The 25,648-nt window shown below is 42.1% G+C and overlaps 2 protein-coding genes across 5 annotated transcripts in view; one reads left to right on the top strand and one right to left on the bottom strand.

The window, feature by feature from the left end:
• The window catches only part of SNX29 (sorting nexin 29), a 172,700-nt gene extending 155,008 nt beyond the window's left edge, over window positions 1-17,692 (top strand). The window contains exons 23-25 of one of the 4 annotated variants that reach the window (XR_010613610.1): window positions 4,483-4,601; window positions 6,412-6,593; window positions 14,457-17,692. The gene's annotated coding sequence lies outside the window, so the exon portion shown is untranslated. Of the gene's footprint in view, window positions 1-4,482; window positions 4,602-6,411; window positions 6,594-12,734; window positions 12,956-14,456 lie in introns of those variants that run through there. The other 3 variants (XR_010613608.1, XR_010613609.1, XR_010613611.1) reach the window with 3 other exon arrangements.
• CPPED1 (calcineurin like phosphoesterase domain containing 1) overlaps window positions 17,611-25,648 on the bottom strand; it is a 51,353-nt gene continuing 43,315 nt past the window's right edge. The window contains exon 4 of the mRNA XM_065683784.1: window positions 17,611-18,880. Within this exon, the coding sequence (XP_065539856.1) occupies window positions 18,648-18,880 (233 nt within the window). The 3' untranslated portion in view covers window positions 17,611-18,647. The remainder of the gene's footprint in view (window positions 18,881-25,648) is intronic.

Consider the following 25,648-nt stretch of genomic DNA (forward strand, 5'->3'; position numbering starts at 1 on the left):
CTTTTTTCATTTGAATTTTCCTCAGCAGCTCCTTATCCATCCAAGGAGGTCTCCTGGCCCTTCTGCCGCACTTCCTTCTAGTTGGGATGCAGCACTCCTGAGCTTGTAGCAGGTGATCCTTGAATATCAACCAAGAGTCTTGGGCCCCCCTGCCCTCCAGGGCTATATCCCATGGAACCTCACTAAGCAGGCTCCTGAAGAGGCCTGAGTCTGCTCTTCTGAAGTCCAGGGCAGTGAGCTTGCTGCAGCCTCTTCTCACTCTCCTGAGGATCTCAACCTCGACCAGCTCGTGATCACTGCAACCAAAACTGCCCTGGAGTGTCGCATTTCCAGCCAGCCCTTCCCTGTTGGTGAGCGCGAGGTCAAGCATGGCACCTCTCCTTGTCGGCTCCTCTATTACTTCCTTGCAGAAAGAAGTTGTCTTTCACAATTTGAGGAACCTCCTGGATTGCTTGTGCTGGGCCACACCATCCATCCAACAGATTATCAGTCTGTTTGAAGTCCCCTATGAGAACAAGGGCCTGGGAGTGTGAGGCTGCTCCTATCTGTCCATAGAGCACTTCATCCACAGATTCCTCTTGATCAGGCAGTCTGTAACAGATCCCCACAGTAATGTCTCCCATCGCTGTTCTCCCTTTAACCCTGACCCACAAACTCTCTGTTGACTGCTCACCTGTCCCCAGACAGAGCTCATACTCTCCAGCCTATCCCTAACATAAATAGCAACTCCCCCTCCCCGTCTGCCGGGCCTGTGTTTTCTAGAGAGCCTGTAACCTTTCATTCCAACACTCCAGCCATAGGAGCCATCCAACCATGTTTCTGTGATGCCTTTTATATCATACCCCATAGACGTGCACATATGTATCTCCTTCATAAGGGATAAAGTTACTTGCCTTTTATCACTGTTCTGTAGCTCACATAAGAAAGCCTTACTCTCATTCTTGGTTTTGAGGTGGCCATTCCTTATTTTCCTGGCTGCCACTAAATAGTATTGTAGGTGAAAACTTCAGAAGAGATATGCAAAGACTGAGCTATCAATTTCCCAACCCCACTCACTGTTGTGGTTTAAGCCCAGCAGGTAACTCACAACCACGCAGCTGCTCGCTCACTCCCCCACCTTCCTTCTCCCGCTCCCGGAGGGATGGGCAGGAGAATCAAAAGAATGTAACTCCCACGGGTTGAGATAAGAACAGTCCAGTAACTAAGGTATAACACAAATCACTACTGCTACCACCAATAATAATAATAAGGGAAGTAACAAAGGAAGAGAATACAACCACTCACCACCCGCCAACTGATACCCAGCCTGACTCAAGCAGTGATCTAGCCCTTTTGGGTAACTGCCCCCAGCTTATATACTGGGCATGACGTGCTGTGGTATGGAATACCTCTTTGGCTAGTTTAGGGCAGGTGCCCTGTCTCTGCTTCCTCCAGGCTTCCCCTCCTTCCTGGCAGAGCATGAGGCTCAGAAAGTCCTTGGTCAGAGTAAACATTACTGAGCAGCAACTAAAAACATCGGTGTTATCAGCGCTGTTCCCAGGCTGAAAGTCAAAACCACAGCACTGCACCAGCTACTAAGAAGGAGAAAACTGACTGCTGCTGCTGAACCCAGGACACACACACTGCTTTCACCTTACAACTAGAAAATTTTTGCTGCTTGAATCGCTCCTTCTCTTAAGAAAAGTTTGCATCTTAGCTGCTTGTCAGCCAAGCAAAGTATTTTGGAAGATTTTGGCTAGTGGTGGTAACTAGTGACATAACTGTAGGGTCCAGTTCTGGGCCCCTCAGTTCAAGAAGGACAGGAATTGCTTGAAAGAGTCCAGCGGAGAGCCACAAAGATGATTAAGGGAGTGGAACATCTCCCTTATGAGGAGAGGCTGAGGGAGCTGGGTCTCTTTAGCTTGCAAAAGAGGAGACTGAGGGGTTACCTCATCAATGTTTACAAATATGCAAAGGGTAGGTGTCAGGATGATGGAGCTAGGCTTTTTTCAGTGATATCCAGTGATAGGACAAGGGGCAATGGGTGTAAACTGGAGCATAGGAGGTTCCATGTGAACATCAGGAAAAACTTTTTTACTGTGAGAGTGACAGAGCACTGGAACAGGTTGCCCAGGGGGGTTGTGGAGTCTCCTACACTGGAGATATTCAAGGCCTGCCTGGACAAGTTCCTGTGTGATGTACTCTAGGTTACCCTGCTCTTGCAGGGGGATTGGACTAGGTGATCTTTTGAGGTCCCTTCCAACCGTTGGGTTTCTGTGATTCTGTTATGTCACTACTATGTCACTCGAGGAAGCAGTCATGTTTTTTGACTGATTGTAGGTGAAAATGCTTGGGTGAAGTAGTTGACAACACAAAATTCACAATATCATAGAGTCATAGAATAGTTTGGGCTGGAAGAGACCTTCAAAGCTCATCCAGTCCGACCCCCCCTGCATCTTCAACTAGATCGGGTTGTCCAGAACCACATCCAGCCTGGCCGTGAGTGTCTCGAAGTATAGGGCATCCACAACCTGCATCTGCTACCATCAATCACCATTCAAATATGATTATTTAAAGAATGTATTACCCTCATTCTGAAGTGAAATAGTATTACTCTCTTTGCAAGATACTGCAAGTGACTTGTTCAGCCATTTGTCCAAAGCAGATTATGAAATGAATGTGTTCAATGAAATATTCACATATCATTCTGTTAGCCTTAGTTCAGTGTAGTAGTGTCCTAATATACAAGTAGGGTAAGGAAGTAAATTCACTTCCACGTCTCCTGGTTGATGCGAAATATTAGATACTAAATTTTCTCAGTATCTTTGTTACTTTTACACTGTACTGAGTGAAATCTAATGTCCAGGAGCAGAGATGATGACAGTCTGACACTTCTGAATACAATCTATCCAAACAGTTTGATACCAGGTCAAGTAATCAAATTAGGATATTCTAGAGGATCACTAAGATTTTAATTTCCTCTTGCTTTGATGTCAATGTGAAAGTGGCTAGCAATTTCAGCACATCAAAATGTTTTTGAATAATGTTTCTGAAGGCTTTTAGAGTCCTAATTTGAGTGAAATTTGGTTCTAGTTTGCAAAGACTGTAAGACTATTCAAACTCATACGGCTTTTTTACTGAAAAGCTTTCTTTGATAAATGGTTATTTTTATCATGACTTCTAAGTGCATTAAAATGCATTAGGCACATGTCTTGTTCGGTACTTATCACTGAAATATTAACTACTCAGAGCTGAGGTGATATAAAGGTGCAATGCAGTTGAATACTCAGTAGTACCTGCTGTCATGGGACTGGTATTCAGGGAGAGGTTAGGTCAAGAAATTTCAGTCTCTGTCAAAAGAACCCCAACTCAGTCTATCTAGCTTTTCTCTTTTCTCTTTCTTAAGCCTCTGAATGTGAGGAGCTGGCTGGGTAATTCCCCCAATTCTGGGCAGAGGTGTTAATTTAAAATAATTATGTTGAATCTAAGTTGACACAATCTGTCTGTATTCACAAGAGCTTCCTGGAAACTCAGTTTACCCTGTTCCGTCTGTAATGTTTCAGTGTCTCATACTATGAGACATCCTACATGCAGGTTAGGCCCTGTTAAGTTTCTGCAGTGAAAACACTGGACATAATTTAGTTTTCTGGTAACATTAAAGTAATGAGTCAAAAATGAGCATAAACCTTGAAGACTTTTCGTTGGTGACTGTAGCCTCTTCAAGGATTGTAGTGGTAGAACAGGGGGTAACAGGCTCAAACTTAAACAGTGGAGGTTCAGTTTAGGTATAAGGCAGAAGTTCTTCCCTGTGAGGGTGCTGAGGTGCTGGCACAGGGTGCCCAGAGAAGCTGTGGCTGCCCCATCCCTGGCAGTGTTCAAGGCCAGGTTGGACACAGGGGCTTGGAGCAACCTGCTCCAGTGGAAGGTGTCCCTGCCTGTGGCAGGGGTTTGGAACTGGATGAGCTTTAAGGTCCCTTCCAACCCAAACCAGTCTGGCATTCTGTGATTCTGTGATAAGAGAAAGTTTGTCTAAGTTTGTCAGCTGAGATGTAAATGATACTGATAGATATGCTCTGTATTTCTTAGTTTTTCATTGTTAAATAAAGCAGATTTCAAATGGGGGGTCTTTTTTCCTTTTAGCTTGACTGTTCTTGCGAATTGAGATTTCACAATGAAGCCTGATTTTCCCCTCACCTGGCAAACACTTACCTACTTTTTTCAAGAAAATAGGTGGTTACGATTTGTTTAGCAGAACTCTTTTCTACACCCTTGTAATGTATCAGGCTACTCCAGTATTTTTCTACAGAAAAGACAGCTCATGTTGTAGCCACAGATGGGCTGACAAGTCAGTGCAGAGTACTAAGGATGCGACTGGCATTTATCCGTGCAGTCAAAATAATGAAAAAATGCATCAAGTTTTGGATTTTTTTCCTAATAGCATTTAGAAATATTTTGCTTAAATGTTTAGAATAATTTCTACTAATACATTCCTCACTTGTCTAGAAACTTCTTGCAAGGGAATATCTCTAAAGCTTGCCATTAGCATTGATATAAAGAAGAGAAAGAGAGAAACATCTGAGAAGAAAGCTATAAGACAGTGTATTGAGACAGTCCAGAAACAGGTATGAGATCAAAGTAAATTGCAACAATTCATCTTCTGCTTGTTAAACGTATGTGAAGAACTTAGAAAGAAAATTGCAAACTTTTCTTTCAGCCTATAAAGCTGTAAGTTCAGAAGGTAAGAAATAAACCTTAGCATTAAGTATCACACTGAGGATTTGTATACTCATTGACACTTCCAGAACTGTGTTTTTCCTCACTGGGATACAGTCCTAAACATCTTCTGTAGGTTTTGGGGTAAGGAGAGTGGTCAATGGCGCAGAATCTTTGTGGTCAATGGCGCAGAATCTAGCTGGAGGTCTGTGACTAGTGGAGTTCCTCAGGGGTCGGTGCTGGGACCGGTGCTGTTTAATATTTTCATCAATGACCTGGATGAGGGAGCTGAGTGCACCCTCAGCAAGTTCGCTGATGACACAAAACTGGGAGGAGTGGCTGACACACCAGAGGACTGTGCTGCCATTCAGCGAGACCTGGACAGGCTGGAGAGTTGGGCGGGGAGAAACTTGATGAAATTTAACAAGGGCAAGTGTAGAGTCTTGCATCTGGGGAAGAACAACCCCATGTACCAGTACAGGTTGGGGGTTGACCTGCTGGAAAGTAGCGAAGGGGAAAGGGACCTGGGGGTCCTGGTGGATAGGAGGATGACCATGAGCCAGCAATGTGCTCTTGTGGCCAAGAAGGCAAATGGTATCTTAGGGTGCATTAGAAAGGGAGTGGTTAGTAGGTCAAGAGAGGTTCTCCTCCCCCTCTACTCAGCCTTGGTGAGGCCGCATCTGGAATATTGCGTCCAGTTCTGGGCCCCTCTGTTCAAGAAGGACAGGGAATTGCTTGAAGGAGTCCAGCGCAGAGCCACAAAGATGATTAAGGGAGTGGAACATCTCCCTTATGAGGAGAGGCTGAGGGAGCTGGGTCTCTTTAGCTTGGAGAAGAGGAGACTGAGGGGTGACCTCATCAATGTTTACAAATATGTAAAGGGTGGGTGTCAGGATGATGGAGCTAGGCTTTTTTCAGTGATATCCAGTGACAGGACAAGGGGCAATGGGTGTAAACTGGAGCATAGGAAGTTCCACGTTAACATCAGGAAGAACTTCTTTACTGTAAGAGTGACAGAGCACTGGAACAGGTTGCCCAGGGGGGTTGTGGAGTCTCCTACACTGGAAATATTCAAGGGCCGCCTAAGAGTGACAGAGCACTGGAACAGGTTGCCCAGGGGGGTTGTGGAGTCTCCTACACTGGAGATATTCAAGGCCCGCCTGGACAAGTTCCTGTGTGATGTACTGTAGGTTACCCTGCTCTTGCAGGGGGGTTGGACTAGATGATCTTTTTAGGTCCCTTCCAACCCTTGGGATTCTGTGATTCTGTGATTCTGTGAGAGATTTATTTGTCTTAAAATACATTAAAGATTAATGAAAATTAAAGATTGATCATATTTGCAAATCATTCCCTTTAAATATATTTATTATTTTGTATTAAGCAATAATACACACCAGTTAGTCTGTGGATCTCAAAAATCTATCACAAATGTGTACTAACACTAGTACAGCGAGTAAACTATGACATGTCATTTTTAATATTGTGCTGAAAAATGTCGAGCATCAGTTTGATCTCTCATTAACAGAGCGCACTTAAAATGTCATGGATTCAGAGTTAATGGGAGGAATAATTAAATATCCTTTGTGTGGTGGTAGCTGAAATGGTAAGAAGCCACCAGTGAGCTGTGTGGGGAGGAGAGTTAGAATTTACAATGTACCTGATAGAGGGAGGTTTGCACTGAATGTGTGTGTGCAGCTCTATTTTTTGCCCATTTTTAAGGCAGAAAATGAAGACAGCCCCTGGAAGATGAGAGAAGTTTTCCATAGTGCCACAAAGGATTCTCTCTCCAGGAGAAATGGGGGTCTTTCCATTGTAAGAAGACTATTTTACAGCAACGAAATACTTGGATTGAACAATCAGTTGCTGCAGCTAAAGGAGTCAACTAATTCCAGTATTGGCTAGTAAGTACTTTAAAAATGAGGTCAACCTCTATCCTCCCACCACAGCCATAGTTAAGTGAGATTTGATGTAATTTGAGCTGCAGCCTCAACCTCTATCAGGTCTCTCAGTCTGTCTTGACTATGTTGTCTGTCTACAGTTTTTCTGCTAAGGCTCTGTCAGGCTGTGTCCTACTTTCAGAACAGTATCTTTGCTATGTTTCAGTCCCCAAGGGCAGTATCTACACCAGATTTAATTAAAACTGGGGATGCTAATCAGCAGATCTTCCTGTAACTGTGAGATTTCTAAGACCTTGCCTGCAGTCACTGTCCCAAAGTTAAGTGGCTTTTGCCTTCTAACATCGTGGGAAACATTGAAATAATGCTCCTGGATCACAGATCCTGCAGTCTGCAGTGCAATGTTCTGTACTACTGACACTTCTCAATAGCAGCAAGTTCATTCAGGGATACTATCGCTTCAAATACCTCAGTATAAGAGTTAAGTAATACCCTTCTATAACAAATCTGTAACAAATACCCATCCTACATCTGCAAAACATAAAATAGCAGCAAGACATTTTACTGATGAATATGTGTAAGAAAAATAAAAAGGGCCTTCAATAATTTAATGCCCTTCTCCTGCAATGAATTGGATCATATCTATGCATTATAACAGGTAAGTGTTTCAAGGGCTGAGAACTTAATTAGAAAGGGCATATCTGCTGCCCTTACGGCCTGTGCAACTGGATTTGCTTCCCAGAGCATGTATTGTAGGACAGAGGGGAGTAGAAGCACACTCAAAAGCTAGAAAGTAGGTAAATGTCCTGAAGCAACGAATAGTTGAAGTGAACAAGAGGAAGAATTATTTACTTTGGTGCTTTGAAGGAAGACGACAGGAGTGAGGAAGAGAGAACTGAGTCCAAACAGTGAGTAATATATGTAAAAGCTTAAACTTGAAGTGCAGTAATGTCTGACAGTGCAGAAATTTCATGGCTTATATTTCACTTCCACAGGAAGTTTTGTGTTTCTATTTAATTTCTAGGAACCCAAGGGCAAAGCAAAGCAATTAAAATGTTGAAGACTTAAAAATAAACGTCAGAGGCTTCAAGTAAAATACCTTTAGCTGATTAGTGGTACAATGAATCTTTAATGAGAAATAAATTGGGATTGCATTATTTCTGAGGAGGATAAGGAGAAGCATTAGATATCTGCATTGATAATAGAGAGCTTAGAAATAATCTATCACTATGAGCTGCTTTTCTAGAAAAAAAAAAGGGAAACTTCTGTATGGCTGAATGCACAAATAAGAAAAGCAGTGAAACAAATACATTTGTAAGTCCTTGCGCTAAAAAGCTTATTGCGAGGTGAATTTTAACATAGTCACATCACTCTTTTGATCTGTTTAGACTCATCCCTTTGATACGTGTCCATGTTTGGTTTTGTAAAATCCTTACTTTGTCCTGAAGTCTGATTTTAATGCAAACTGATTTATATAAAAAGCACAGGCTGTAAAATTAATTTAGACTGACCCACATATAAACCACTATGCCCTGTATTTACCCACAGCAGACAAAATTCTATTAAAAACAGGGCTCAGAAATACACTTCATAAAGTATTTCTTCTCTGTTATCCTGTTGTGGCAGCGTACCAAATGAAGGGAAGAAGAAAATTCCTTTGATTAGGGAGATTGGCAGCATTTATGTTTTAAATCAGTTGAATTTTAAATATGCATTTATTGTCTGGGTTGAATTGCTACACGGTGAAAGGAATGCTGTTCTCTACACAATAATTGCTCTACTTCAGCTCTCAAATTGGGTCACAGTAACAGGCAGCGTTCTCCATTCTTTCTGTCTCTCTCTTTCCTGTTTTTCTTGGAAAAGTGACTGAAGCTCTAATCATTACTGCGCTGAGGTGCTGTGCATGTGACAATAGAGTTTCTCTTGAAAATTATGTTCTTTACCCCTGGTTTTGATGGTATTGTATTGTAAACCACCTTGAAGAAGAATGTAGAAATCTGCAGGCTGAACAGGGTATACTGAAATTCACTGAATATGTGCAGCAATCCCAGTTACTGCTGGAACTCAGTTTTGATAATGTGCGCTTCACCTTCTGTATGGGACTATGGTAAAATGGAATGAATGAGAATTATTAATCTTATGCTGTTTTACAGTTATCATATTCCTAAACGTGCTTTTTAGTCAAAAAACAAAGGACCGGGGGTCAGGGAGAGATGACAATACTGGTCAACAAAGCTTGTGATTTAACTTGTATTGGGCCTAAGTTTTGTCTTATTTTGGCATATCATTATAATACAAGCTAGTATTGACAGCAACAACTGGAGGAAGAAGTTTAAAGCAAATGTTACAGACACATTAAATGTCCAAGATTTGACCTCAAGTAGAAGTTTATAGTTGTAAAAGCATAAATGTAAAAGGGGAAATCCTGCCTGACCAATTTGGTGGCCTTCTATGATGGGGCTACAGAATTGATGGATAAGGGTAAAGCAGTTGATGTCATCTACCTGGACTTGTGCAAAGCATTTGACACTGTCCCACACGACATCCTTCTCTCTAAATTGGAGAGACATTAATTTGATAGGTGGAACACTCGGTGGATAAAGAACTGGCTGGATGGCTGCACACAAAGAGTTGTGGTCAATGGCTTGATATCCACCTGGAGATCAGTAACAAGTGGTGTCTCTCAGGAATCGGTGTTCGGACCGGTCTTTTTTAACATCTTCGTTGCTGACATGGACAGTGAGATTGAGTGCGCCCTCAGCAAGTTTGCCGATGACACCAAGCTGTGTGGTCCGGTTGATACGCTGCAGGGAAGGGATGCCATCCAGAGGGACCTTGACATGCTTATGAGGTGGGCTGATGCCAACCTTATGAAGTTCAACCATGACAAGTGCAAGGTCCTACACCTGGGTCGGAGCAATCCCAGGCACAGCTACAGGTTGGGCAAAGAAGAGATTCAGAGCAGCCCTGCAGGGAAAGACTTGGGGGTGCTGGTCAATGAGAAAATGAACATGGGCCGGCTTCAGTGTGCGCTCGCAGCCCAGAAAGCCAACCGTATCCTGGGCTGCATCAAAAGCAGCGTGACCAGCAGGTCGAAGGAGGTGATCCTGCCCCTCTACTCTGCTCTTGTGAGACCTCACCTGGAGTATTGTGTGCAGTTCTGGTGTCGTCAACATAAAAAAAACATGGAAATTTTGGAGCAAGTCCAGAGGAGGCCATGAGGATGATCAGGGGACTGGAGCACCTCCCGTATGAAGACAGGCTGAGGAAGTTGGGGCTGTTCAGCCTGGAGAAGAGAAGGCTGCGTGGAGACCTCAGAGCAGCCTTCCAGTACCTGAAGGGGGGCCATAGGGATGCTGGGAAGGGACTCTTCATCAGGGACTGTAGTGACAGGACAAGGGGTAATGGGTTAAAACTTAAACAGGGGAAGTTTAAATTGGATTTAAGGAGGAAATTCTTTCCTGTTAGGGTGGTGAGGCACTGGAATCGGTTGCCCAGGGAGGTTGTGAGTGCTCCATCCCTGGCGGTGTTCAAGGCCAGGTTGGATGAAGGCTTGTGTGGGATGGTTTAGTGTGAGGTGTCCCTGACCATGGCAGGGGGGTTGGAACTAGATGATCTTAAGGTCCTTTCCAACCCTAACTATTCTATGATTCTATGATTCTATAAATCACATATTAAAAACCCTGTCCCACAACCCTTCGCAAATCATAGGAAGCTGTAACACTGTTGTGCAACCAGTTCTTTTGTTTAGTAAATGCTTGTCCTGACACCCAGCGTGTGTCTAGTCCCTATGTTAGGCAGATTACTTGCAAAAAAAGGATTTTTGTTATTTGGAAAATCCAAGTGTAAGCTCTTCCAATGCCCAATGGCTTCTAGGCCACCTCTTGGTCTTCCACCTTTGCAGAGTAGGATAGAGGAAGACATTGCCTCCTCTGGGTTTAGCCTAACCTCACATAAAGGTTAGGAATCTTGACAAGTGAAACACCTAGATCATTGCAGTAGTCAGTCAAGGCATCTTCAGGGGCAAATCAGTCTATCTACCTTACACATCAGCTGCAGAATAAGGTGAATGACCTCCTGGAGTTACCTATCTCCAGCTACAGGAAGTAATCTAAAGTGATCCAGACTGGAACAACAGCTTTTACACAGCTGAAGTAAATCGAGGTGGCTCCATCTCCTTCCTCACTGCTTGTCAGTTGAAGTCAAGTGAAGTTCCCAGCAACTGCAAAAAGGGAACTATAACCCCCATTTTCAAGAAGGGGAAAATGGAAGACCCGGGGAACTACAGACCAGTCAGTCTCACCTCTGCGCCTGGCAAAATCTTGGAGCACATTCTCCTGGAAGGCATGCTAAGGCACATGAAAAACAACAAGGTGCTTGCTGACAGCCAGCATGGCTTCACTAAGGGGAAATCCTGCCTGACCAATTTGGTGGCCTTCTATGATGGGGCTGTGGAACTGATGGACAGGGGTAGAGCAGTTGATGTCATCTACCTGGACTTGTGCAAAGCGTTTGACACTGTCCCACACAGCATCCTTTTCTCTAAATTGGAGAGACATCAATTTGATGGATGGACCACTCAGTGGATAAAGAACTGGCTGGACGGCCACACACAAAGAGTTGTGGTCAATGGCTCAATGTCTGGCTGGAGACCGGTAACAAGTGGTGTCTCTCAGGGATCGGTGTTCGGACCGGTCTTTTTTAACATCTTCGTTGCTGACATGGACAGTGGGATTGAGTGCGCCCTCAGCAAGTTTGCCGATGACACCAAGCTGTGTGGTCCGGTTGATACGCTGCAGGGAAGGGATGCCATCCAGAGGGACCTTGACATGCTTGTGAGGTGGGCTGATGCCAACCTTATGAAGTTCAACCATGACAAGTGCAAGGTCCTACACCTGGGTCGGAGCAATCCCAGGCACAGCTACAGACTGGGCAAAGAAGAGATTCAGAGCAGCCCTGCAGAGAAGGACTTGGGGGTGCTGGTCGATGAGAAAATGAACATGAGCCGGCCTCAGTGTGCGCTCGCAGCCCAGAAAGCCAACCGTATCCTGGGCTGCATCAAAAGGAGTGTGACCAGCAGGTCGAAGGAGGTGATCCTGCCCCTCTACTCTGCTCTTGTGAGACCTCACCTGGAGTACTGTGTGCAGTTCTGGTGTCCTCAACATAAAACTGACATGGAACTGCTGGAACAAGCCCAGAGGAGGGCCACGAGGATGATCAGGGGACTGGAGCACCTCCCGTATGAAGACAGGCTGAGGAAGTTGGGGCTGCTCAGCCTGGAGAAGAGAAGGCTGCGTGGAGACCTCAGAGCAGCCTTCCAGTACCTGAAGGGGGGCTGTAAGGATGCTGGGAAGGGACTTTTTATTAGGGACTGCAGTGACAGGACAAGGGGTAACGGGTTAAAACTTAAAGAGGGGAAGTTTAGATTGGATGTAAGGAAGAAGTTCTTTCCTGTTAGGGTGGTGAGGCACTGGAACGGGTTGCCCAAGGAAGTCGTGAATGCTCCATCCCTGGCAGTGCTCAAGGCCAGGCTGGACGAAGCCCTGGGTGATGTGGTTTAGTGTGAGGTGTCCCTGCCCATGGCAGGGGGGTTGGAACTAGATGATCTTAAGGTCCTTTCCAACCCTAACTATTCTATGATTCTGTGGTGTCAGGGAAGATGGGGATATATTTAGAAGATGGATGTTTCAATTGCTGACTACCCAAAAGTGACATTAAACCTGCTATAATTTTAAATAGGATGAGGCTTTAATGGGTCTCCTAGAGGAAAAAAAAAAAAAAAAAAAAAAAAAAAAGCTGTTTATTAGTAGAAATGCACTGAACTGCTTGCATTTGATAAAGTGCTAATGGAGGAAATCACTTCCAGAGAAACAAATGAAAATGTCTATTAGAAAAAACTGGCTCTCTGCATTGTGAGTTTTGGGCTTTTTCTTTCTGTTCTTAAGACAAGTGCTGTGTTGGTTTTGTATTGCCTGAAAAGCTTTGGGTTTGGGTTGACTTAGTTCCGTGGGTGGTGGTGGAATATTTTTCTCCCCTTTCTGTATCTGCTGCCTCAGGCTGGATTTAATCTGGACTGGAGGCTCATTTAATACTTTGGACTAATGTGTTTTTGCTATTATTTGTTTTATTTTTGTGATTTTTTTACAGAGCATCTTCTCATAAAAATGTGTCCAAGAGCACAGTGCCTGCATTGATCAGATTTGAATAGCCTAATCTTCAGATGACTGAGTAAAAAGCAATTAAACCCCCTTTATGTTGGGGAATTTGGGATTATAATGGATGCAAACTACTCATGAGACCTTGCTCCCTACTAAGAGGAAATTGATTGTCAAAAATCCAGATGGTTTAATAAACCTTTCCAAAACAGACTTGCAATTCTTTCTTTCATCACTGAAGCCCTCCTTCTTGTAAGTCTGCTGGTAGCTGTGTGAAGCTGGCAGCAGCCACTGACCCATCAGGTTGCAACTGGAATAAAGTGGTCAATGTGGAACCTGCCACGTGGCTGCTTTCTTCTGGTGACTGGAGCTGCAGTGACAGAATCATAGAATCATAGAATAGTTAGGGTTGGAAAGGACCTCAAGATCATATAGTTCCAGCCCCCCTGTAATGGACAAGGACATCTCACACTAAACCATCCTACCCAAGGCTTCATCCAACCTGGCCTTGAACACCTCCAGGGATGGAGCACTCACAACCTCCCTGGGCAACCCATTCCAGTGTCTCACCACCCTAACAGGAAAGAATTTCTTATATCCAATCTAAACTTCCCCTGTTTAAGTTTTAACCCGTTACCCCTTGTCCTGTCACTACAGTCCCTGACGAAGAGACCCTCCCCAGCATCCCTATAGGCCCCCTTCAGGTACTGGAAGGCTGCTCTGAGGTCTCCACGCATCCTTCTCTTCTCCATGCTGAACAGCCCCAACTTCCTCAGCCTGTCTTCATACAGGAGGTGCTCCAGTCCCCTAATCATCCTCGTGGCCCTCCTCTGGGCTTGTTCCAGCAGTTCCATGTCCTTTTTATGTTGAGGGCACCAGAACTGCACACAATACTCCAGGTGAGGTCTCACAAGAGCAGAGCAGAGGGGCAGGATCACCTCCTTCGACCTCCTGGTCACACTCCTTTTGATGCAGCCCAGGATACGGTTGGCTTTCTGGGCTGCAGAATCATATCTTGGACCTCACATGCCTGGCCATGAAAAGGTTTCTCATACTAGCTCTCTTTTCAGTAGGTGGCTTGTATTTGCTCGAGAAATTTGCCCCTCTGATGGGTGTTGTTTTGGTATTCGTTATATTTGGTTGGTTCACAGCAACTGAGATGCTGGCAGCCTAAACCACACGGCTCTGTTGGACAGAGCCTTGGGTGGCATGGTTTAGTGTGAGGTGCCCCTGCCCATGGCAGGGGGGTTGGAACTTGATGATCTTAAGGTCCTTTCCAACCCTAACTGGTCTATGAGTCTATGATTCCATATCACCATAGAGCAGGAAGAGAAAGTTCTTGGTAACTACAGAATATTAGTGCCCTGGAAGCTCCCTCTTCACACTTTTAAAATGCAAACCAGAATTCCTACATGGTGACTGTTTATCATGAGTTAATAGGTAATGTTAGGGTTGGCTTGGCAAGCTTTCTGGTAAGTAATGTATGTATAAATGTTTCCTTTGCTTTAAAGGATATCACTGTTCAAATTGTAGTTGCAAAGGAGCTTAATGAGAGCATTAAGGAAAGCAGCTTATTCCCAGCATTAATGTTAGCTGAAACAATGAAGTGTGACCCTGCAGCAGCTTGTACAATGCATGCATATATGGAGGAACTGTGCAATTTTAAGCAATGAAATGTTTAGGTTTTAATGCTTTGTGTATTTGCTTATGTTAGGTGTGCCTCGAATTACTTGGTCTCAGGGCAGAATTAAAGGGTAATGTCTGGCAAAACCAGACGCTAGAAAACAAGTTGCTGTGCTGAGGGAAGAAAGCAGTCATTGAAGCAGCAGGAACACAAGACATCTGGCCTGCAAACAGGGATGACTGGAGAGACTTGACTTCTCAAGATGAAGTATGATTTTAACAAGACATCAAGCATGCATTTTCTGGCTGTAATCTCCAGAAGCCGAATACTGTAGACGTATCAAAATATTGTCTGCTAAAACTTGCAAGATTAGATGCTGGACCCACATGAACCAAAGGCAAGCAGTGTGCAGACAGACGTATTCAAGGCTTAATGACCTTTTTTGGAAAGATTTGTGTGTTCTTAAATTTGTTGCTTACATGAACCAAGATAGATTGATCTCAAGCATTTTTTTTTTTCAGTGATTTGCCTCCTGTTCGTAAGTTTCCACCTCAGACTGCACTTAAATACATAGTATTTGGTTACTTGCACAGGTTGTATTTGGTTACTTGCACAGGTTGCTCTGGTGGTCTAATACAAGTCTTCCACATTCAGTAGTTATCTCAGCCTTTAGCTGCCTTCAGGAAACCAAAATGAATTGTGGTAATTTGATTTATTTTTCCTCCCGGCCTGCCCCCTTGAGCCCACAGAAATGTCTGAAGACGCACTCAGTCCCATTACATCCACAGTTTGAACTTCTAGTGACATCCTGCTTTAAAGTCAGTCCCCGGCTGACAGTGTTACAGTTACCAGCCCTGCTGGAGATACAAAAATAACATCCTCAACATCAAAGGATTTTTATTTTTTTGTTAATACCGGTGTCTCCAATAGTGGATTGTATCTGAATTTAACATAATATGAGTAATTTTTCTTTCCATAAACATGATGGGGCACTGTGACCCCAAGGAGCTCTGCCATTTCAAATTAGCTAAGGCATCGGTATTAATTCTAAATCAGCTAATTATGCTAAGAACAGTGATCAAACAAAATCTGTCATTTATGCTGGTACAAAAGCACGCTCTGATTTTATTTTTGTAACTCTGGTTCATACAGTCAGATCCAGCAACACACTACAGTTAAAACCCTTCCCATGACTGAGTTATAGAAATGAGGCTGTGTTATCATGTGGGTTATGCTGCTTCTGCTTCATAGGAATAAGCACACTGTGTGGAAGTTCTGAGTTGTCATTCAAAAGAGATGTTTTAAGAAAACGTGCATTGCAAGAGAAACAGATTTTATTGATCTTCCCACTCTCATTGATTTTAAGATGCCAAAAAGTTTTAATGTGTGTGCTAACTTACACCACATCTGTCAAACCAAGGCAATGGCAAAATGAACAACTAATGAAATGCAGGCTGCTCCCTCCTATTTCAGACTAGTGCAGGGAATTCTTAATTCACTGGAATGGGGCATGGGCTCAATATGGAGGGACTAGAGAGGCCGTTCCCTCAATTCAGCCGACTTTATGCTCATCAGAATGGCAGCCAGGCTACAAAGTAAAGTAATGATTACACACAAGCTGCACATCTCTGGTGTTTTAATCTTCTTCCTTTTGAAACCTTGCAAGGTGAGAAACAAAATAAATGTCTCCATGTTTCAGATATAAAACTCAGAGAATATTTTTCTTCGTCCTGTGGAGTTAATCACAGCTGTCGTCAAGTCTTTATTTTTCTTGAAGTATTTATCTACTTCACTATCTAGTCCAGTAGACAATATGCTGCTTATTGATTATCTGTCCTCACAACAGGCAGGAGAGGAACCTAAGCAAGAGACTACATAACAACATAGCGCTGTTGTTAGCTCCCAAAATCCTCCTAAGCAGCATTTAATAAACAACAGCAGCCCAACTTGACTGTCTTACAAAACTTCAAAGTGAAGACAAATCTGGTAATATGTTTACACATGAACATAACAAGATATTCTTAGAAATCACTGAGATAAAGGAAGATTTTGGGGATATAAAGAAACCTTTATTTTTTTAATTGAACTTTACCTTTGTAGTTAAGTGGTATTTTCATGACAAAATCCCACAGAACTTTGTATAGCGAACTGACGCTTGAAAAATGGGAAAAAATACTACAAATAGGAATTAAAACTATGTTTCTTTTGTGTATTAGTACACTGTAACTTTGAAAAGTAAATTTTAGAACCCTATACATCACTACTATTAGCATGTTCAGATTGGTGGAAAGGCTTTCTCCTGAATTTATGCTTCCATCTCCCAAGCTCCATAGTCAAAATTATATCCAGTAATAAACAGGTATATTAAAAATAATAAAAAAACCCTCTTTAAACTTTTCCTCCATTCAGCTTTACCATATTATGCCAGAACAGGGAATATCCCATGCTGAGATTATCCTCCTGCTGAACTTCTTCAGCCAATGTGAAGTGACTTTGAAAAGATTTAAGTCATAGACTGCTCTTCACTCTCCACTAGCATCCCCTTAGTCTTGGCACTGTTATTTAGCTGTGATTACTAAACACTTCCCAGCTATGTAAGACCAAATTTTAGTAGTAGTCAGTGGCTTAAAAGGTTTCTAGGTACAGAGATTTTTAAATCCAGCAGCTGAACTAATGGGTGCTTAACTTCCGATGAAACTGTTCTTGGGAGCTTAGGTCCCTGTCTGTTTCAAAGTTATCAGGCCTGAGATTTTACTTTATGTTCCCCAGCTGTTCCCTTGAAAATGAGACTGTGAAAATATTCAACTAAGCAAAACCAGGTGGAGAATAAAAGCAAAATCCTTTTCTTTCTGAAGCAAACATCACCTGCGCTTAGGTCACTGGAATGGGCTGGGAGTCATTCATCTCCAGGCACAGCTGGTTCACTGGGGCAAAGAAATGCTACAGCGGTCATTGTAGAATCTCGTGAGTACCACAGACCAAGACTGAAGAAGCCTCCTAGATAAACTGGTGTTTCTAAACTCTAATAAAGCTGACCCTTCAGCACAGCATTTCATCTCTCTTCCCATATCTGTATCTGTAATGTTCTCTAGTGAACATGTTGTATGTGAGTATACGTAAACCAAACACAATGCATTACTTTTTCAGCCAGTATTGCTTCTGGTTTTCCTTCTTCAGGTGCTAAAGCTGTGCAATCTCTATGTCTAGATAACCTGTGGTATGGATTGTAACGTGTTCAACTGAGTACTTAAAAAATAAAATCAGGTTATAATGTTTTAATTACATGAAGACTTTTTTTTTTTTTCCAATGTAACAGTAAGCAAATCAGATATACTTGCTAAAAATGCAGGCACATTGCAGCACATAAACTTCTTTTATATAACTTATTTTTAAAGAAGACTTATTCCACTGAAGAAAATATAGTTTTGGGGGTTTCAACATTGAATATTGTATAATATTTCTGCAAGGCACTCTTAAATTGCATTTGGAGATTAGAGCTCTCCCCGCCCCCCCTCTCCCCCCATGAATCAACAAACTTCTGATAACAGTATTCAGTACAGAACATTCCAACTTGGGAAGCTATAGCAAGAACAGTGTAGCTATTTGATTGATAGTTACATTTCAAAAGAAAAATAGTTGTTCCATGTTCAGTTTCTGTCAATGGCACCTCCATTAGCTTCATTTATAAACTTTCCATTATGTAAACCCAGGATATTATGGAAACCCAAGCTGTGAATGCAAAACAGAACATGTCTGCTCTCCTGTTGCTGCTGGCTCTCAACAGCTAAGAAATAACCTATGGGAAATAGGAGAAAATACAATGTCTAGGCAACAAGATCTGGTATAAAGGTTGCTAAACGTCTGGTGGTTGAGATTTGTTTTGACAGTGTAAAAAAAATGCCCCATTTATATTGTCCAGAGCATAACAGAAATGAATAAATTTATTGATTTTAAAACTAAGAAACACTTGAGTTAAAGGGCTATCTAGAAGCTACAACTGTCACTCTCTGGTACACCTTCTCTCTGACAAGAAAGTCTTATCTAAGAGCAAAGTTTTGAGAACTGTTCTTTTCAATGATACATTACTGCACCAGTTCTGCTATTCCTCCCTATTCCTCATAGGTCTCATTTTCAGAAAGAGAAACCTTTCTGGCTGGATGATAATAAATGGAGAGCTGTTCTGGTGCATGGTCAGAAATATCTCTCTTCAGCTTGGAGAAGCTTTCTGAAACAGTTTCTATTTGTCTAACATGGAAAAAACCCCACATAATTGGACACAGACTAATTGTGCTCAGCAAGCATAGCCAGCAGCTCTTGCTCTATGCCTTGACTGTTCAGTTCATCTAAACTGTAGTATCGGTGAGCAATCTTCTCATCTGTGACAACCACCACTCGAAGCCCATGAGTATCTTCTCCCAGTTGACATCCTATTGCTGATGAAACCACCATTTCCAGTCCTTTGTAGGACCCTCCAGCATTCCTGTGGTAATGTCCAGAAAATACAGCTTTAACGCCTGTTTAACAAAAAAAGCAAAAAAGAAAGAGCATTTAGCTAGTAGCTGCATGTGTAAAATTTGTTTCCAGTACAAGACATTGCTGAGAGTATACGCTGAGGCTTACACAGCCGCTGGGCTTGGGGGGAAGGTTCCATAGCAAGTACAGCTACAGGTGTCTTGTTCACCTTCAGTCTTTAATGGTACAGAAAGCATAAAATGAGAAGTAAACCACTTACCTCAACTTGCACTTTAAAGAAATCATTAACAGTAAACAACAGTAAATAATGCCAGTAGTAATACATGATAAATAGTGAGTAAAACCTTTATTCTGCTCCAGTAGCTCTTTCTAGGGTTACTGGACTCTGATTTCTTCTTTTTTTACTGCAAGGTGTCTCTGTTTTCTTGCTACTTCTTTGACTGGAAAGAAGGAACATTCTAGAGGAAGCTGATTAAAACCAGAAAAAAACATTCAGTAACAGACAAGTGCCTAAAGGACGATGGTACCGAAACATGAGTTGAAAGCCAAGGATTGTGGAGCTGTATTTGTCAATTAACATTGAGAAAAATCCCTAAGGAAAGCTTAAACCTGTCTGTCCACGGTCAGTGACCTTAAAAAAAAAAAAAAAAAAAAAAAAGGTGGAGAGTGGGAAGGAGCAGAGAAAAAGGTAAGACAAATGAAAAGAATAAATATTGAGAAGATAATTTATCATCTTTCCTCAAAGACAGTGGGGGGTTACCACAAACAGAACAGAGCCAGGTACATCAAAGAAACCTAATAAGGAAAGAGGCTGAGAATAATCGGGGAAGAAAGACAAGAGCAGCAGAAAAGAAAAGGTTGACCACCTGCAAGAGGTGTCAGGCTTCATAATGACATGCAGGAACATGGGGTACAAACAGGGCAGGTGTGTTCTGATTTCTTCTGTATTTTTAATGACTTATTTAATGTTTCATCTTTTTAAATAGACTATTTAGATTTTGGACTGTTCTGAATAAGAAAAATCACTCCATTATAAACTTGGAAAAATACATTTGGTCTGTTGCAGGAGTCAACAATAAGCTAACATTGAAAAATTCTCGATGGGTCACATACAAGCATCATCCAAGCTTTGTCAGCAGTAGAAGAAAAGCTGAATGCCAAACAGCAGCAGGTAGAGAGGACAAAATACTTCATGGTTAAGGCTTTATAATGTACTTTGAAATCCTTGGCTGAATCATGGTCTAAGTGATCAGTTAAGAGAATGTTTAAAGAAAGTCCAGAATATGGTATTAAAAAAATAAATAAATTAATTAGGTTTGCAAATGCTGATTTTGACCACCTTCTAAACATGATCCATATGACAGGTCTGCTGTCCTGCCATGACAGTACAATCTCCTGCCATGAGGTCCACAACCCTGCCATAGCTCCTCAGGAGCTATGGGATTTTTGCAGAGATTTGGAAACAATTTAAGATGAAATGAAATGGGGTCATTCTCAACTCCAAACCAGCAGTTTCTGCTTTTTGTTTCTTCTGCATTGCAAACATAAAAAAAATCAATGGATACAAGCTGTAATCACTACCTGAATGGCCCTTTGGATTGTAATTACAGGTCAAATTCATGCTACCAAATCGCTTATTTTCCCCTCCCCATTTGATGTTTTACAATTTTTAATAAAATGCTCGATTACTACAAAATAATGAAACCTTGTTTAGTCTCATGAGTCAAGAATGTAAAGAAAAAGAAATTTTGATGCTAACTACTTATCCTTCCTGTCAAGGTTTGGAAAACCATTAACTACAGAGGTGAGAACCTAGCTCCCCCCTAAAACATGCTGTCAGACAAGCATTTCATTTCCAGTTACACCACCTTCACCATTTAGCCACTCTGTGCACTGGTGACAGAGACAGCTGAGCATCACCCTCAATAGCATTTGTGGTTTGGCAAAAAATTATCCATCAGCTTTGTTGCTAATTTAAGATGATGCATATTTTATTTTGAATGAAAATGTGGAGTTAGTATAAATAGCTAATTCTACAAACAGGTTTAGGGACAAATTTTTGGCATGCTCAGTCCAAGATCCTTGGATTTCAGATTGTTACAGCTTCCTGAGGCTGCATCAAATGCTATTTTATACTGTTGTGAAACAGAAAAATTACTGGACCAGATGGCTGAAAAGACTAGGAATTTTGTTGTTTATCATCAAGTGCAAAGCATGTAAATTGATTTTATATTCAGTTCCAGGTGTTTAGTGTTGATTTATGGTGTTATGAATGAAAATTCAAAAGTTTTCAAACCCACTTAAAGGATTTAGGTGTAATTTGTTTATTGAAATGCAACAGGTTGTGTGCTCCTTAACCATAATGACACTTGGATGGTTCTACATAAAGCAGCTAAAAATAATTAATACGAAGTGACTCAAAACCCACAGTCAGTATTCCTGACAACTACGACTAGGTGCCAGCAGATACTGTACCTTGCTGTACATCGTTTATGTTTCGGTTGTCAATAAGCTAACAAGCAGAGGCCTAAAAACGTGCCTCTTCCTGTGGAGGACAGCACTGAAGAGTAAAGCTCAGCACATATGGGCACACATGCCAGCTGCTGGGGACACGTGCCAGCTGCTTCTTGCACACAGCAAGGTTTGGCTTACCACCCCAGCCTAAAAGTTGTCCTTAAATATGCAGCATTGGCAACAACCTTTCCCACCACTCTTTTTATCAATACATATACAGATACACAGGAATGGACACTGTGATGACAACACCAAACTTCATTTGCGATTTTTCATATATTCCAGCAATCTACCTTAACACGAAAGGTAACACATGCTTAGCCCTGTTCAAGTGGTAGGCCAGAGAATGTTGTAATTTGTGAGATAGATACTGCAACCTTAGATGACATAAAAAAACCCAGCAGCAACAACTCATTTTGCCTTCAGAAAGCAGAAATTCTGGAAAAGAGTAGAAGCAACTTAAAGGCAGAGAGCTGTGGTTAGGAACACATGATGGCTTCACAAGGAAATCCTTTCTCTAGCCAGAAACAAACTCCACCTTTTTTTTTTCCTGCAGGCCTCTTTCACAGTGATTAAATGAAAAAGGGCATAGGTAAGCATGTCTTAACAGAGTTGGCTACATCAATCCTTTGCTTTTATAGAAGTGATTTCAAGACTGATATACATAAAATAGGCTCAGAGTATAGTTAAAAATTAAGCAGCTTGGAAAGCAGAATATAAATTATTCTGCTGTGTGCCTGGTGAAAGCTACATGGGCTTTCATATTTCAAAATCTGAACCCTTCTCTAATAGCAAATGTCTCAAGGTGGAAAACAGAGAATGAAGTTACCTTTATGTTGAATACTAGTCAACTAGTCACTGTCAGCCGGAACTTGTCTGTTACTCTATTTTAGTTTATCAGACTCAGTGTAACCTGCTCATCTCTCTGTTGTAGAGATACACTTGTAAGAAAGTCATCGTAACAACTCTGAGAGCTTGCTCTGACTCAGCTGCAAGAACCTATCAAAACAATTTGAGTTGCTTTGTGATTGGGAGAAACCCAATCAGAATACCTCAAAAGGCAGAGTGAGAATATAAAAGTCCTGTGATGTAACCGGCATACAGATATTCTGTACTTACTAGATATTATTGGGTCCTTAAAGTCATAATATAAAGATGGTCGGTCTGAGAGTGAGCAGCCATTTTGCAGCTCCCACCACGTTGCAGCTTACTACAGTGACTAGCATGACATACTTAAGCAATTCAAGCAGCAGAATCACAGAAACACAGAATGGTTAGGGCTGGAAGGGACCTTAAGATCATCTAGTTCAAACCCCCTGCCATGGGCAGGTACACCTTCCACTAGACCATGTCACCCAAGAGTGTCCAACCTGGCCTTGAACACTGCCAGGGATGGAGCAGCCACAGCTTCTCTGGGCACCCTGTGCCAGCGCCTCAGCACCCTCACAGGGAAGAATTTGTTTCTTATATCTAACCTGAACTTCCCCTGTTTATGTTTGAACCCATTACCCCCTGCTCTATCACTACAGTCCCCAGTGAAGAATCTCTCTCCAGCATCCTTGTAGGCCCCCTTCAGATACTGGAAGGCTGCTATGAGGCCTCCATGAACCTCTTCTCCAGGCTGAAAAGCCTCAACTTTCTCAGCCTGTCTTCATACAGGAGGTGCTCCAGTCCCTTTATCATCCTTGTGGCCTCCCCTGGACTTGCTCCAACAGCTCCATGTCCTTCTTATGTTGGGGACACCAGAAATGTACACAGTACTCCAACATGCACACCTATCCAAACCAGAGGCTGACCTTGCCTCCTCCACCCCCCAACCTTTCTGCAATGACATTTGGAGCTGTTTATGGGGTGGCTGGGCATTCTCTTCTCTTGCTTCCTAATACAGAGACCAAAACTGAACACTGTGGCACCTCTACATATCTTCTACTTGGTAAGGTGGGACCCCTCTTGCCTTGTAGTATTGTTAAAAGAGCAAGCCCTGATGTAGAAGATGCTGAGTAGATGAGGCTGCTTACTGCAGCCTCTGAGTTAAGGCATTTGTGGGGAGTTTGGGAGGACATAAGGCACAATAAGCTTAATGATACTTGTTTGCTTTCAGCTTAGAGCTGCCTATAATGGATGCACGTTTGTGGCACTTTCCTGTCCTTCACGCACTTAACCTATAACCAATGGCCTTCAGCAGTGTTCTAGGTGCTACTATCAGGCACACATCTAGCATGGATCTGACAGTATCTTGGTCCTTCCCAGTAGCATTAAGTAGTAGCTAAATGAAGGATCAAGGACTGAACATTTGGGCATCTGGTGTTTCACCTGCTTGATTACTGCATCAGCTGGGTCCATAAAATACCCTTAGCAGCTTCCAGTAAGGGCTGGTGCTACTACAGGAACAAGTCCTTTTCAATATTTTCCACTTTTTCCACAGTTAAGCAAAAAAGTTAGGAAAAAGTAACAATCATAAAACCATAGTGAGGTGTAAAGCCATGTGACATGCTTTTAGTAAGGTAAATAGTGCTTTGTAAGACAGATAAATGCTTGTTATCTTTTATCTATCTTCTCACCATTCAGAGAGTTTAATCTTTGGAATTAAAAGAACAGAAGCCTTTGTGTCATCATATACGTAAACCAAATCCCAACATACAGTTTATGTGTAATTAGAAGGGCAGGGGGACAAAATTAATACAGCAACTTTAGTTATGCTATAAGAAAACCAAAACCTACCCTTGCCTGAGAATTCAAGGGAAGTATTTGAGAAACCCATCTCAAATACAGACACCAGGTACAAAGTCTGGCCTATGAATCATGCAGCTTTTTTTCTTCCTAGGCAAACAGTGCAACTTTACCACAATTACATTTCACATCTGCTAACTGCCTACACTCAAGAAGGTATTTTGGTATGGAGCTGAAGTAACCAGTGCAAATAGGAGACCACAGAGAAGGTGATTTAGAACCTCTTTTATCTCTGGTTGGCTATGGGAGGCAGATTCTGCCTAAACAATCTGGTGTTTATGGGTACTGTTTATCCAAATTCCCTCTTTTAGCATATGTATTGTCATTCAGATCCTAATTACACTAGGCAGGTGTTCAGTGCTCAAACACCCATGCAGGTCTAGCTGCTCAGCACCAGCCTCTGCTAGAATTTAGTATCTGCTTTAGATACCTCCTGGAAAAAATTTTGCCCAGACTTCAGGTTTCAGGTACTCAGTAGCTCAGAGTATCAATTCTTGTTATTGCTGTGTAACAGTGTGTTACATCTTGAACAAAGAAACAAACAGGTCAACGCTGTGTATTAATAGAAGTCTAACTGATGTTTTTTTCTTCACTAGCACTTTTTTGTTCAGTCAACTGTATTCCCCTCACTTTTGTTAGCTAGCATAAGAAGGAAATCTGAACCAGTCAATGCAATAATACTAAGATGACAAGCAGGCAATTTACTTTGCTCTTGCTTTTGATCTGAAACATAAAAAGAATCTTGGAGATGTGTGCACTCAAATTTAATTTATTCATTTCAGATGTTTTTCTGAAGTAATGCTGTCAAGTTGCCAGCAACCTCACTGCACACCTCCCTTTAAACAGGAAAGAGCAGTGCCCTGGCAGGCCTCACCTTATAGCTGACTTTAAGGTATCCTCAAGTCAGTTCAATGCATCCAGCTATCCACAAAAAGGTACAGTCCCTTCCCACAGAAAAAAAGAAAGGTAGAGCAGCGATTTGTGCTTAATCCCTGGTTTCTGAAATAGCAGTTGGGAAAAGCTTTGACGTGAAAGCTGCATGAAATACTAAAAAGCTACTGTGAAAATACATGTCCAAAGGATGGCACCTTCACAAGCATTCATTAGTTCATTTGTTGTGAAATACACACTGATTTGAATTTAAATGTCACTGCAGGCTTCACAGTATCCATTAACCAAAAACGCAGGATCCATTACTGAAAAACACTATTCATACCTAATGGATTTTCAATTAAAACAAAGGAAAAAAAAAGGATTAAAATCAGAATGAAGTAAAAAACTGTGCAGGCAGTTACTATTTAAAAGTTGCAGCACAAACCTCACACACTGTCTCTGTGACCATCACCTTCTAGTGTCAGGTCAGAAAGGCCTAAACTCCCAAATTCATTTTTGATCAGAGCAGGACCAGAAGCCAGAGTCTCAAGATAGCACCAGGTCTTGCTCTGGCTGTTCTAAAACTGCACCTGGATCACAAAACACCTAAACCCAACTTCATGCCCATATACCAAACATGAGTTTTCAGAATCAATCAATTGGTAAAAAAAAGGTTAAATATAGGAATTGAT

The sequence above is a fragment of the Lathamus discolor genome, chromosome 6 (assembly GCF_037157495.1).
Source record: "Lathamus discolor isolate bLatDis1 chromosome 6, bLatDis1.hap1, whole genome shotgun sequence".
NCBI classification, from domain to species: domain Eukaryota; kingdom Metazoa; phylum Chordata; class Aves; order Psittaciformes; family Psittacidae; genus Lathamus; species Lathamus discolor.